We start from the raw sequence: 15,352 nt of genomic DNA, 5'->3' as shown, positions 1-15,352 counted from the left end.
TTAGTAATTGACTCCACTCCCATCCCACTTAAACCAAAAACTGTGCTGTGGCTCTAACTGGTTAGACTAAATTTATCCAATAGGCCAGTGTTTCCCAAACATTGGGGAATCCCAACAAAAAATGTCATTTTGGGGCTTTTCTGCACAATCCTCTCAAGCCTATCTCTATTCACTGAGGACCAAAATAGATGATATCTGAAATACCTGTATGCATTTAATGTCGCTGACTTTTCTTATTTGAAGAGAAGCCACAGGGGGAAGTGTTCAAGATTGGGACTGTGGCATGGGGTGGGGCATTTGTCTTGTGTGTGGTGGGGGTTTAACCCCTATTTTTCCATGCTGCAGTCAAAATGAAAATACATCCCCCCCCCCAGCTGCTATTGCCCATATCAGGTTTCCATCTGGGGCAAACAGCAGCATTGGAGGGAGGCAGTTTTCATCAGGACCACAAGATGAAGAAAAAGCAGTGAGCAGACAGAAGACTGGAACTGATGAGTAGAGGGGAAATTATTTGGAGTGATGGGAAATAATGCAATGCCTCTTTACTTGTTGCGCTCTGGTGGACTCTGATCTGGAAGACAGGTCCCGATCCCTACTCAGGCACAGCTTTGCAGGACCACTCTAGTTCTCTGCTTCAGTTCCTCATCTGTAAAGTCATAGTCCCACAGAATTACTGCAAAGATGACCAGGTTAAAACACTATATTGGAAAGATAGAAAATAAATAAATGCATCGCAGCCTTCAGTAGTACCTTCTCAATGCTGCTGCTGTTTTAAACAAAATCAGTGTGCAGCGTCATGCTGGAAGCAGCTACACACATCTGTTCCACCTTGTGTCCACAATGAAATGAAATGGACATGTGCAGCTGTTTTAAGTATAACGTAGTACATGCTTAATCTGCTACCTCTGAAGCACGACGGTGAGTATTGCATGTTGTGATTGCACAACGCAAGAAGTGGCTGGAAGAAGGACTGAAGAACAGAGAGATAATTTTCAGGTTGCCAAAACGTATTTTAAGAACCACTTCCCCCTACCTCACGCCAAATATGTTTACATAAATAGAGTGGGAGCTTTTACTTTATAACAGTAAAAGGAACTCACAGAAGAGGGAGGAGTCAGCAAAACAGCTATTCTCCTCCATCACAAGGCTCTCTCTTCATCTGCTATATTAAAAAGGGATATCATGGTACTGTCAGGGTCAAACCAGACAATGCATTAAGCACCTCTATGCACTTAATGAGCCAGACTTGTTATTTGAATAGCAGCCATGGGTGGAGGGAGGGGAATTTAAATAGTTGCAGAGGGAAGGTGAGGTGGATCTGGACTGTGGAATGTTGGGAGTGGGGATTTAACCCTTTCTATTAGTCCAGGCCTCCTTTTTTGCTGCAAACTGTTATTTTTGCTGCAAATAAACTGTGACTACTGCCTCTCCCTGTTAAGCTAACAGAGAGGTCATGTTAGAATCTCTACACAGTTTTGGCCCAGAGTATCTTAAGGGCTCCCTTTTCCCATATGAATCTGCTCAGTTATTAAGATCATCATCTGAGGCTTTGCTTCACATCCTGCTTCAGTATGAGTCATGTGGGACCAGGCCTTATCAGCAGTACCACCCAGCTTGTGGAGCTCCCTCCCCTTGGAGGTTCATGTGGTCCCCATATTGTAAGCCTTTCACAGAGCTGTGAAGGCTGTTCCTTTTCCACCGGATGTTTGATCTTGAGTAATTCTGGCTCTATGTTGGTGGGGTTGTGGTTGCTCTGTTCAGATTTTCTCTCTAACTATATGGATTTCAGATATTTTAAATGAGATTTTCTCATATTTCCTGGTCCTGTTTACCATTCTTCTCATCTGCCTGATGTTCATCATCACCCCCATTGGCCATCCATCATTGGCCATACTCATCTCATTATTGGCCATGCTCGTCCAGAACATCTGGAGCAGACCAGGTTGCTGATACCTGTAAATCCATCCAAAAGCCAATGTCCAGTGAAACTTGGGAGACTGTCTCTCTGACATCCTTGCTTTCTTTGGAAGGGTTTTTATCAATGGGTGTACCGAACGCATGAAGACGCCGAAGAGGACAGAGCTCGGCAGTCAGCTTCCAACTCATACCTGAATGGAAGTCATTCTGAATCTTGTAAAGGAGATCTCTTTACAACCGAGGAAAATAATCCCCTTAATGACAGCCAGCAAGACGAAGGTAAGACATTCCCTGCCAATGAGGGAAATGATCTAGGAAGTGATCTGTAGCTGTCCTCTGATGGGGTTGGGGTGGGGAAGGGATAGCTTGGTGATGCAAAAGTCCTCCTGGCCCCCCTTCTTAGAAATGATCTCAAATAGTAGGTCTATAAAAGACTTTCCTGAGACCTTGAAAAGCCACTGCCATCTGAAGTACTGGGCTAGATAGACTAATGACCTGGTTCATTATAATGTAGTTTTATATTTTTGTATGATACATCAGTAGAATGGGAGCTAGATGTGCCTTTCTTCTAAGGGAAGGTGACAGAGACAATAATTTATACCTGAATCACTGTGGATGTTTAATTTGGAACAGGGGTTCTTTTCTTGTCTTCAGCAGACAGTCTTCAAGGGTTGCCACTCAACCCTTGCCTATTACAGGGACTGGAGACCGGGCATTTCCCCGGACCGTGCCAGTTTCCTGCTATGTGCTATACATGTGTGAGTCAGTGGGTGAGGCATCTGGTAGATCACTCAGGATGCCGCAAGAAGAAGCCTATGTGCAGAACTTCAATCCTGCATCTCCTCCTTTGTGGTCTCTCACACTGGTTTCATATATACAAACTTTGTCTCCAAAACAGTACATCTGTTTTTATTGACCTCTTTAGCTGTGCACTAGAGAAAATCACTGAGCCCCTGGATGCAGTGTTATAGGGAAATTGACTTGGCAGCTGCAATGTCAAGCCACAAACCCAACATAATTGCACAGTGCCTTTGCTTGTGGTTGACATATATCACACTGGGCAATGTTTTTATTTTATATTTTACTGAATTACTTGTATCCCTTGTGCCACGTAGGATGCCAGCTCAGTCTTTCTCTCAACTTGTTACCCCAAATTGGATGTGACTGACTCCTAGCTAAACTGTGGGATTCTTAATGAGAATGTTATTGAGAAAAGGGGATTCTATTTACTGACAGTGCTATATTTTGCTGAAGCTATAACACGGGGACTGACCAAGATAGCAAGACATGAGAGTATTAAGACATCTGAGTCCCATTTGATATTTTGCCTATGTAGCTTCTCTTTGAAAGGAAGTATGCTTTACTTAGCTGAACTTTCCCCACTGGGTTATTGTGAAGATAAAACTGGGTATAGCGTTGAGACCTTGAGTTTCTTCAAGCAAGAGTGGGATGCAAATATAAATAATACCTTAATAGGATATTGCATAGCACCATATTTCAGCAAAATAATGAATGAAATTAAAACATGCTTTAAAATTGAGACTGAGTATTTGCTCAATAGGATCCTAAGAGGTCTGAGAACCAGCCCCACCAGTTGTGTCTAGTACTACCTGTCAGTGTCACCCCCTCTCCCAAGACATCACAAGACTTTTAAAATTGCTTTTGATGGCTTATAATTGGCAGAAGCATCACTGCCAGAATTCCAAGTAGTTTTGTTGACTGAGCAGAAGCGAGGAGGGCTTTTAAAGTTCATCAGTGATAATCATGTTTTTAAAAGCTTTTGAATATTCATATTTGCATTGTGTGCTCTTGGCTGACTTGCAGTGTGATGGCATGTGCTTTGGCTGAATGATTGACAGTGTAATCCTAATCGTGCCTGTTCAGAAATGGAGTTCAGTGGTACTCGCTCTCAAATAAGTGTTCATATAACAGGGATAGCATTGTAGTCCCTGCCAAATGTTTTAAACGTCCACCTCCCATACACCCCAGGTTTCATGAGGCCAGAGATGATGGGAGTTGTACTTCATATACATACACACGCCTTTACGGTGGCCTTTGACACCTGAGATGTGTAGTTTCATGACCCACCCTCTTCCTGTGACTGTAATTTGTTGTAGATTTGGAAGGGTCAAGTCCTCCTTTGTGCTAAGTGGACACACCCATGAGATGGAGTGGTTTTTGTTTTTATTTTTAATGAACTCAGTAAGATCGCAGTGTTCATAAATGCCAAGAGGGCCTTTTAATTATGGCATGTTCTCACTCCTCCTGTGCATAATGGCTTTTTGTGCTGCTTCAGGGATCCTGATAATTTTTTTGATATGTGTTATGTATTATGCATAACAATTATGCCCACAATACAAGCCCTTGTTAAAGATGGCTGCCCGTGCTTCGCTGTAAAAGGCTAGATATAGCGCTGGTTGCTAATCCTACTGCTTCCACTGCCCTTAACAAAAAGGAGCGCCCGGGCTTCAACACGTGACCGCCCAGCTGGTTCCTGCTCAAACAGACCACGGAGAATTACACAGTAATTCCCTCACAGCAATCCTTCACAGTAAGCTAACGCCTTTGAGGGAATCACGGGTAAGGCAGATCGCAGCCCCCCTCTAGACAAACATCTAGGAATATCTACGCAACTTCTCCCGATCCCCGCATATGTTACCGGCTCCGGGCCAGGTCCTGGAGGGCGAGGCTTGCAATTCGCGAGGCTCGGCGCTGCAGCTGCGCCAAATAGCCTTACTTTCAGGATCCTTACTCTTCCCAACACTCAGACGGCGATAAAACAAAATAAATTCTTCGTGTACTGGGGTGGCGCTTTCCAGATCTCCTTTCGCCCGGATGGTTGAACAAGCAACCCAGCAAAATTCCCTCTATGCTGTGGCTAAAACCCTCCAAACGCGCAACCAAGCACCTCCGCCAGCCAACTGCTGCCGACCAAATCGAGCACAAAGGTGCCAGTGATTTCAGCTCTCTCCCCAGTGATTTCAGCTCTGTAGGCAGTCGGCAGCAAGCGCAAGGCAGGAGGCACGGTTCTAGAAAACGGCCAAACAAACGAAAAGGTCCCGGTCCGAAATGAAAAGGTCCCGGTCTGAAAACCGGGCAGCTGGAACGAAGCAAAGAGGGCGGTCCCCGGGCGCCCTAGCCTTAAATAGGCTAGGCCCCGCCTCCCCGCCTCGCCGATTCGTAGTCACGCCGGGTCGTAGTCACGCCTGGGGATTCCCTCTTTCTCGCGGGGGCTAAGGGCCAGCCCCCGCGTGTGTGGGGAGGGGGTGGGCCCGCAACCCCACCTCCTCTCCAGTTCGGAATTGGCTTTATGCCTACCGGCATGGTTGCTCGAGAGCGAACAGGCAAGATTCCCAGTGGTCTTTTCAAAGGCTTTATTATTGGTGCAAAAACATTTACAGTGCAGAACGTCTCAATTCCATGTTTTGCTCAGTCACTAGCAGAATCTGAGAGTGGGCGGTCCTTAAACTTTCCCCAGCAGAGTAGTCTCTTGACCCCCATCCGACGCCTCCCCTCTATGCGCGTAAACCTACTGCGCAGAGAGGGCGTGGCTAAAGGGGGACCTGCCTCGATTGTGGACAAGATGGACTGTTTCAAGGGGTGGCAGAGAGATATTTCCAAATTTGTCTGGCAGGGCAAAAAGCCCAGAATAAAATTTAAAATATTGACTGATGCTAAAGAAAGAGGGGGGTTTGCCCTGCCAGACATGAAGTTGTATTATGAATCAGCAGCATTCTGCTGGTTAAAAGACTGGCTGCTCCTTGAGAACACTGACATCTTGGATCTGGAAGGGTTCAATAATGCATTTGGGTGGCATGCATATTTGTGGTACGACAAGGTTAAAGCTCATAAAGCTTTTAAGAACCATATTGTCAGGAAAGCAGTGTTTAATGTCTGGACAAGATATAAAGATCTTTTAGAAAACAAGACCCCAAGGTGGTTGTCACCTATGGAGGCCAAGGCTTTGAAAAAACCCAATATGGAGGCCAATTGGCCAAAATATTGGGAGATATTGGAACAAAGTGGAGATACACTGAGATTGCAGAGTTTTGAGAAATTGAAAGATAAAGTGCGAGATTGGTTACATTATTATCAAATTAGAGAAACATTTAATATGGACAAAAAAATAGGCTTCCAGGTGGAAAAATCGAAACTAGAAACAGAATTGTTGGAACATAAAACTAAGGTACTTTCAAGAATGTATAACTTGCTGTTAAAATGGAATACTCAGGATGAAACGGTTAAATCAGCTATGATTAAGTGGGCACAGGACATTGGTTACAATATCATGTTTGCTGACTGGGAACGGTTGTGGACCACCAGAGTGAAATTCACGGCATGTAATGCCTTGAAAGAAAATATTATGAAAATGATATATAGGTGGTACATGACCCCAGTCAAGCTTGCAAAGATATACCATTTGCCAGACAATAAGTGTTGGAAATGTAAAGAGACTGAGGGAACATTCTTTCACCTTTGGTGGACGTGCCCAAGGGTTAAGGCCTTCTGGGAAATGATATATAATGAACTGAAGAAGGTACTTAAATATACCTTTCCCAAGAAACCAGAGGCCTTCCTTTTGGGCATTGTCGGCCAAATGGTGCCAAAGAAGGATAGAACGTTTTTTATGTATGCAACAACAGCAGCAAGAATTCTCTTTGCAAAGTACTGGAAGACACAAGATTTGCCCACTCTGGAAGAATGGCAGACGCAAGTGATAGACTACATGGAACTGGCAGAAATGACTGGCAGAATCCGAGACCTGGGAGAAGAGACAGTGGAAGAGGACTGGAAGAAATTTAAAGACTATTTACAAAAACATTGTAAAATAATTGAATGTTAAAATGATGCAGGATGTGAAGATAAGATAGCATTAGTGACAAAGTTGATAGGAATATGCAAAAATATTGTGTAAGAAACAAGGGTGAAAAAGTTAGAATAATGTTATGTCAGAATTAAATGAAGTGACATCAAGGGGAAAATTTGGTGACATAATAGTGGAAAGGTATAAAGTTCAATGAGATTTGAAAAAGGGTAAGATATTGCTGAATGTGATTTTGTAAAAGAGAACACAGAAAAGGGGGATGCGAGGAGGTCAGGAAAGAGGGTTATGAAGGTAACAATTTAAAAACAGGATCCTTTTCTTTTCTTTTTTCTTTTCTTTTTCTATTGTAGCTGTATGTATTTTCTTCTTTATTTTTTATGTTTGTTAAATCTGTTTAATTGTTTAAAATCTTAATAAATATCTTTAAAAAAAAATAAAAATAAAGGGGGACCTGCCTCCCTCCCGCTTTGCTCATGCAGGGTGTCTTGGCTCTCTCTTGCATCCTCCGAGCCCTGCATCTCTTCCCCACTAGAGGCGGGGCTTCCCTCCTCTGCTGAGGAAGTGCTGCTTCCCACGATCTTTGGAGGCTCCCTGTAATCCAGCTGCCTTTCCACCTCTCGCCTCTGAGCTGATGGCAGTTCCCTGACATATGCTACAGCTTGTGCTCTTGTCTCCATCTCTGTGCTCTTCTAATGACCGAACTTTGGTTTGCAGAATTGGCCCTTCAGACTTTTGACTCCCCGTTAATCATCAGAGAAGACACTCCTCTTATTAGCCTAACGGTGGACAATGTTCACCTGGAACATGGTGTCGTGTATGAATACGTCAGCACTGCTGGGATCAGGAGCTTTGTCCTGGAGAAGATCATTGAGCCCAAGGGGTCCTTCAGCCTCACAGCAAAGGTTTATACCGTTCGGTGTTATTCTTTAATGCATCAACCAGGCATCCACTTCTCCCTGTCCCTGAAGCTCAGTAGAGTTACAAATGTATATAGGAATGTGTTAAAATATATTGAAGTCTATTAAAATCCAGTTGTAAGATAAAGGACCCTCTGTTGACGGCAGACAACCCAATGGGAGATGGTGTACAATGAGTTAAAGAAAATCTTTAAACTTACCTTTCCTTAGAAACCAGAAACATTTCTTCTAGGTGTAATTGTGAACAAATTGCCTAAGAAAGCCCACAACCTATTCTTATATGCAACAACCAGCAGCAAGGATAGTATATACAAGAAATTGGAAATTAAGAGAAATCCCAGGGAAAGAACAACGGATATGCAAACTAATTGAATATGCCTAGCTTGCCAGTATGACATCTGAAATGAGAAACCAAGATGACAAATTGACAATGAGTGAGTGGGAGTACCTAGGGGGATATTTATTGGACCTTAAATATGACTTCCAGGTTAGGGGGTGCTTTGTGACCAACAGTTGACATTATAAAAGATAAGAGAGTGTGGAAAATTAGGTGAAGAACTAGTGTATATGCAGCCAAATAATATGTATAAAGAACTGTCATGAAACGCTGGGTGGGAAGTCAAATAGATTTATTGTATATAGTATGGAAAAGAAGATGTAACTGTAAAACTAAAGAAACTCAGAAAATAGTCAGATGGCTGCAGAGATGTTGAGACTCATTTGCTGCAGATTGCAGCTGGCAAGGATTTTTTTAAAACAGTGGCGGCGTGGGGGGGGGGCACACCAGAGAAAAACCTGTCATCCAACACCTCATTACTACATTATGGTTAATCAACCCCCACCTCTTCCAAAACATTCTTGGAAATCTGTCTACTTTCCACAGAAACAGCAGGATTTCCCTCTCACTTTTTGTGGAATGAGGGTTCCACAAAAACAAAGAACAAAATTTGAGTCACCACTTACGTTACAATTTACCTTTCCAAAGTGTTCCCTTGAAATACGCCAGGAAGCGTGTCTACCTGCCCAGTTGTCATTTTTGCCTTTGGAATTGTGCAATCCTGGCTGATGTATTTCCAATGTTTCATCTGCTTAGAGGTTTGTGGCCTGGTGTTCCAACCAAACAAGGTAATTGTTTTCTAATGCTTTAGATTTTGGAGGCCTTTGCTACAGATGACAGCTTCTTTGTGAGGAACTGCAGAAGGCTTATGTCCCTCAGCAATGCTGTGGTTACCATGCCGCAATTTGAGTGCCGGCAGATTTGCGACACAAAGTTGGAGAGCATCAGCAGAAGGGTTGCCAGTTATCAAGAGGTGAGATCATTGTGCATAACGACATCATGACACTGCAGCATAAATGGCCTCGGTCCATTTATGAAGGAGCGTCTCCTCCCCCATCATTCTGCCCGGACACTGAGGTCCAGTGCCGAGGGCCTTCTGGCGGTTCTTTCGCCTTGAGAAGCCAAGTTACAGGGAACCAGGCAGAGGGCCTTCTTGGTAGTGGCACCCACCCTGTGGAACACCCTCCCACCAAATGTCAAAGAGAAAAACAACTACCAGACTTTTAGAAGACATCTGAAGGCAGCCCTGTTTAGGGAAGCTTTTAGTGTTAAATAGACTATTGTATTTTAATATTTTGTTGGAAGCCGCCCAAAGTGGTTGGGGAAACCCAGCAAGATGGGCAGGGTATGAATAATAAATTATTTATTATTATTATTATTATTATTATTATTATTATTATTATTATTATTATGCCTTTAGATTTCAAATCCCCTTTTAAGGAGGTGGGCTGGGTGTAGGTGCGCATTACGTTATGTGTTTTAAACTTTTAGATGGCTTTCTGGTTTTATTCAGATTGCAGACTAATGTCACTGTCTGATTGTGAAACACTTGCACCATATCCAGTTAAGGGCCTTCTTCACACAGAAGCAGGCTTTCCAATCTGACATCTCGGACTGGATGCACACAGCTCATTTTACAAAGCCAAGATATGATGCCTGCAGATCAGACAGGAAGCAGGAGTAAGGGGATCCTATCTACCCTCCTCAACAAATAGCTAATTAGTGGGATTCTGGTTTTTTTAAAAAATGGGGGGGGGGGGAAATATGAGTAGCACATATCCAGAACCCACAGCTTCATTCACAGTCTTTTGGGTCAGAGCCCCAGTTTATATTATGGGATGTAAGCATTCACCTGCTATCATGGATAGCATTTCTACATCATTTCTGGTCTCTCCTGGATTCTGTGAACATCTTGAAGCATGCAATACATAGATTTATGTAGTTATTAAGGAAATACATTTTCTGTGAATTATTGGAAAGAGGACCACCGAGATTTTTTTTTTCTTCTGTGGGTGGAGGTGGTGATGGAAATAAGAAAAAAAAAGAGGAGCAGCTGTGGTAGGTAGTTCGATTTATTTATAAGTGCATAAACCCAGGGGCAAGTAGTTTGTGGATTAGTGTGCTAATACAATTGAAACATTTTTCTTTCTTTCCCTAGTTCGCAGATGAGTTGAAAACCAAGGTGAGCCCATCCTTCAAACGAGCCACAACGGAACTCCACCCTCTGAGCAGCATGGATTTCTGCCCCACCAACTGCCACATTAACCTCATGGAAGTGTCGTATCCCAAAAACACTACCTCGGTGGCTAGGTCGTTCAGCATTCGCATTGGACGGAAGCCTTCTATTATCGGCCTAGATCCAGAACAAGGTGCTCACTATTTCTTAAGAGCTTTGCATACCCATTGGAACAACACCCAGCTGTTGTTCAAGACCAAATTCAAGAAGAATGCTTCTGCTAAGATGCCTGGTCCCCTCTGAAGTTTTTATGAGAACATCTGACTCTGTCATAGGACACAGCGTAATAGTGGGAATAGGGTGGGTGGGGATGAACATAACTATCATGCTGCACATGACAGCCAAGCAGCCTTAAGCAAATTCCCCCCTTTTTCTGTATAGAAGGGATGGTTTATTGACTGGGAATGAAACCTGAAAGACTTAACAAGAGATCCATCACCATGCAAATATGTTATGGCTGCAAGGCTTGGCAGCTGTATGTAGGCAATTGAACAAGAGTGGTCTTCCACTGGTGTCTGTGCTAAAACAATATGTTGTTTTGAGGCAATTTATGATAATACAAGGAGCAACTGAGATACTGGCAACAGGGAAAGGAAGGCCAAAGGTCTAGGACTAGCTCATGGTTGCTGTTCTTGCCCCAGTATTTACAGAACTTGACAGGCTTGAGTAGAGCTATTGGCCTGCTGATAATTCCAGATAAGTAAATAAATTGCATAAGCATAGTTCTAACCTTCAGGTAAATTTTAAAGGATTTCTCTATGATGTCTACAAAGGGTTTTCTGGGGCGGGGAAATTCTTCGTAATTCCTTATTTCTTCCCATCTGTCACTTATATCTTCCCCCTTTTGGAAAACAGGTCAATAAATAACATATAAAAGAATTTGAGGTTGCTCCTTAAAAGAAGCTTTAAAGACAAGTGCTTTTTGTAACCAGAATTTTTAAATGTTTAACAGGAAGCTTAAATCCAGTCTCATATACTCAGCACTGCATAGCCAGCATGGCTGCACCATCATGGAGATGCTTGGCGCCAGAAAATGGGGACCTCAACCCACATGGACAATATGATGGTTGCTATGGCCAAGAGAATGGAGGAACTACTCAGGAGGAGAGAGGTCTCACCTTTCTGTTGAAGCAAGAAGATCGGGAAATACAGGACTCCTACTTGCAGCTCTTCAACAAACTAGAAGTAGCAGTTAAAGAAATGAAACAATACGTCTTTCAGATAAATAAGTGAGTTGGTTAACATCTTGCCTTTAGAAATCTTTGTGCTGAATCGGGGGGGGGAGGAGAGAATCAAAGTTATGATTGAATTATAACTCTCAATGCCCTACTTGACTTAGCTTTAGCATGCCTTAGAGCAGGGGTTATGCAGAGCCTCCGATTAAGGTTTTAAAAGCATGGTGAGGTTCACAGAGCGTCAGCCTACAGGTGTCCCCCATGTATGTATAGCAGAGATTACACTTCTGGCTCCTGGAGCCCTTGGCTGGTTTTTCTTCTTACCATGATACATTCTACATCTGCAGGCTTTTGTCCACCATTACTGAACCCACGGCAGCAGGATTATGTGAGCCTCCCTCCATGGAGGAGATGCCCGCCACATCCTTGGTCTCGGAAGAGAGCGATATTGACAAAGTCGAGCATGGGATGAAGAAGGTTTGTTTCAAAGTGTCTGAGGAGGACCAGGAAGATTCGGGACATGATACAATGAGTTATAGAGACTCGTACAGGTGGGTTCAGTGAGGCGCACTGCTCGGAAGCCATTTCACTTGGATACTGAGAAGATTATGCATCCATGTATCATCAAATGAATCACATACTGCTGTTAAAACTTGTGGTATCAAGAGTGCTCATGTTCTTCTGCTTGATGGCTTAATCTAGTAGCAGACTTGGGTAGTGGAGTACCTATCAGGAAGTGAAAAAAGAACCACCCCAAAATAAGTTTTTTGCATCCTTGGTGAACCCCCAGAAGTATATTTGTAAAATAAAAGAAAAATTATAGAGAGCGAGAGAGCAGAGACAGAGAAGAAAGCCCCTTGGCAACAAGATCCTAAGAGCATACAGGGTGCTGATGGTAGTTGAGAGAAAGAGAAATGTCTAAACTGCCTGAGCCCCTGACAAGTTATGAAAAGGGTCGTAGAAAGAGGGGTGATGAGGGTTGCAGGTGTGTGACCCAGGGACCCCTGACAGCTTGTTATAACTATCCTTGAGAAGAGAGATTGTGAGTTGGGTGGAAGGAGATCTAAAAACTCCCCACAACCACCCACTCTATACATGGATGTTTCAGAAGGACAGCAAAGCAAAAGGATTCATTTCCCTTTTTTCGTCCTCAAGAACGGCACCCACCCCGTATAGCTATGAAATGCTCAAATTTGTGGCCACCAGACTATATGGCACAACTGGGGGAAATCCCTGGGGAGCAGGGGAAAATTCACCCTTTTTTCTCTTTCCGACTACTGAAATTTTCCTTTCCAAAGAGATCTGAGCAGCAGTTCTATCTGACTATGCCACAAAATTGTATTTCAGGTTCTAGTTGTTAATGAATGCATTTGAGAACATGCACTAAGCTAAAAGCAGAGGTGGTTTTAGGGTAGTCCCACCGGTTCCGGGCACTGGTACTGCAGGGGGCACTGCAACAATGATGTAGAATGGAGCACGAGAGGCCGGGGGGGGGGGGCAAATTTTAGCATCGCACAGGGCACCACTGAAATTTGAGAACCCAAAGTCCACCACTGCTAGAACTGCTTATGACATGCAAGATGATGCCTTTTTGGCTGGCGCACTTCTTTATGTCATCACAAGAAAAATGTTTGTTGCACCCCAATCTGTGAATCCATTCCAGCAAATGTTAATGATGGCTAAATTAGGAGATTAGTCACAGCTAACCTTTATTAATATGTGTCCTTTGTTTCTTTAAATTGTGTCCTTTGTCTTATAGATATAGACACCTACCAATCTTACATTCTTATTCAAAGGGTTCTTGCACTTTGATAACAGAGCAGAATCATAACCCATATATTGCCCTTCTGTTTTGCTGGTTGTTTGTACATTACCACATTTTATTCTGGTATGACTTACCATATGGGAGGCCACTTGTAAGACTTTTGAACAAAAGTTAAATGTTTTGTGCAGTGATGCAGGATGAAGGGGAAAGCAATGGGGAATTGAAGTGACCCCAAATAGTCGCATTTTGACTAATGCTGTCCTCAGTGACACAGAATGTTCACAGCAACAGCTACCTACTAGCTAGCAATACCTTCTCACCATTTAGTACATCTGCATTGCAGGGTAGGAGGAATTTGTCCCTCTTCATAGGAAGGACATTCCATCACTCCAGACAAATTCAGTTGCTTTTCTCCATGGTCTATTTCTAATCTCATTCTGCCTTTAGAAGCTAAAATCCAAATGTTTTTAAATCTTACCAATTCCTTCTCTCTTTAAAAAGCACTCTGTGCTTAAAATCTGCTAACAAATGGATCATCGCTCCTTATATACTTAGGACTGTTCCCAAATGTACAGTAGAGCACATATGACGTGGGCCAGGCCCTAATCATTACTTGCACGGTACGAATTTAAGTGCATCCAGTCCAGAGTTCACAACAATTTGACATGGTGCACATGTCAGTCACAGGCTCAACTTACAGCAGGGCCTCAGTGATCAGGCAGGTCAGGTGAGGTCAGAGGGAAGAATTTTCCTCTTTATCCAGTGAAGCATTGCAGCTGGGAAGAGGGAATCTTTTGTGGGTTTTTCAGGAGTAGACGCCTGTTAGCTTCAGACTGGTTCTGCAGCTGTTGTTTGCAGAACTGTTAACTTGTTGTCTTATGTGTACAAACACACAATCTACAGAAAACACAGACTAATTGGACTTTATAACGATTACATCTACAGCAGGATTTTTTTGCATTACTCAGATCAGCAGGCACCAGTCTGAGGCACATGGAAGTAGACTGAATTAACCACAGCTCTGCTGTTTGGAAGATCTCACAAGAGATTTCAAGTAATGCGCTTTTTTTTTTTTTTTTGACTTTGTGGTTTTGTGTCCTAAGTGGAACAATTTCTGCATCATACATTAGAAGGATAGGAGAGAACAGAAAATGCTGTTTTTGAAGGGGCTGCCAACCAGCTAGAGGTTTTTTCGCTGCCTAAATCATAGCCCTTCGATGAGGGCATTACGAGACTCATATACCCTTCCCTCCCCCAAAGGTGTAAACCGACAAGTGAAGAATAGCTTGGTCCCTGTCCACTTGTTCTAACCCGGGAATCTAAAGATGCAAGGAAGTTGCCCACTCCTCTGTATTGCTGATTGAAGGAGCAAATAAGCTAAATTAGGCTCCAGCAATACAGAGGATACAAAATGGATTTACACAAGGATTTCCTCCAATAGTTCCCCCTCTCGCCAGGCACACCAACAACATGAGGTAATTAATGGCGGCGGTGGGAGGGGGAGGAGTCATTTCATAGTAGTAAAGAACCAAACCAGTTTGAACTGGCTCTTCATCTCAATTGATTTCAATCCAATACCAGAGCTAAAATTCAAATACTCTTTATTCAGTGCTTTGTGGATCACAACAATAAGGAATTAAGGCACCTGTATTATAGAACAGAAATTCCACCCAGCCATTCTGCAGGCAACACTATTTTAAAGAGACCTTTTAAGTCTGATATAGGAGCATATTTATATATTGTTCAAATTGTTGTTGTTGTTTAGTTGTTTAGTCAGGTCCAACTCTTTGTGATCCCATGGACCAGAGCATGCCAGGCACTCCTGTCTTCCACTGCCTCCTGCAGTTTGGTCAAACTCATGCTGGTAGCTTCGAGAACACTATCCAACCATCTTGTCCTCTGTCGTCCCCTTCTCCTTGTGCCCTCAAACTTTCCCAGCATTAGGGTCTTTTCCAGGGAGTCTTGTCTTCTCGTGAGGTGGCCAAAGTATTGGAGCCTCAGCTTCACGATCTGTGCTTCCAGTGAGCACTCAGGGCTGTTCAAATATCTCCTGACTTACTCCTGTCACTATGGAAATGAGTCTAGCAAATACTCAACAACTTTACTATTAGACTGCTGTAGAAAGTCAAGACTGTTTGAAAAATAGCTTTGTGCATTTCAGTTCCTCAAACGTGGTTCCC

General features: G+C 43.2%; 1 protein-coding gene across 1 annotated transcript in view; it reads left to right on the top strand.

The window, feature by feature from the left end:
• Positions 1–15,352, top strand: part of PREX1 (phosphatidylinositol-3,4,5-trisphosphate dependent Rac exchange factor 1) — a 232,398-nt gene that overhangs the window by 185,851 nt on the left and 31,195 nt on the right. Inside the window, exons 21-26 of the mRNA XM_028735152.2 lie at positions 2,031–2,196; positions 7,457–7,644; positions 8,808–8,969; positions 10,155–10,365; positions 11,185–11,461; positions 11,755–11,958. Of these exons, the coding sequence (XP_028590985.2) occupies positions 2,031–2,196; positions 7,457–7,644; positions 8,808–8,969; positions 10,155–10,365; positions 11,185–11,461; positions 11,755–11,958 (1,208 nt within the window). The remainder of the gene's footprint in view (positions 1–2,030; positions 2,197–7,456; positions 7,645–8,807; positions 8,970–10,154; positions 10,366–11,184; positions 11,462–11,754; positions 11,959–15,352) is intronic.

The sequence above is a fragment of the Podarcis muralis genome, chromosome 5 (genome assembly GCF_964188315.1).
Source record: "Podarcis muralis chromosome 5, rPodMur119.hap1.1, whole genome shotgun sequence".
Classification (NCBI taxonomy): Eukaryota; Metazoa; Chordata; class Lepidosauria; order Squamata; family Lacertidae; genus Podarcis; species Podarcis muralis.
Note: the sequence above shows the minus strand (reverse complement) of the source record. Positions and strands in the feature narration are given on the sequence as shown.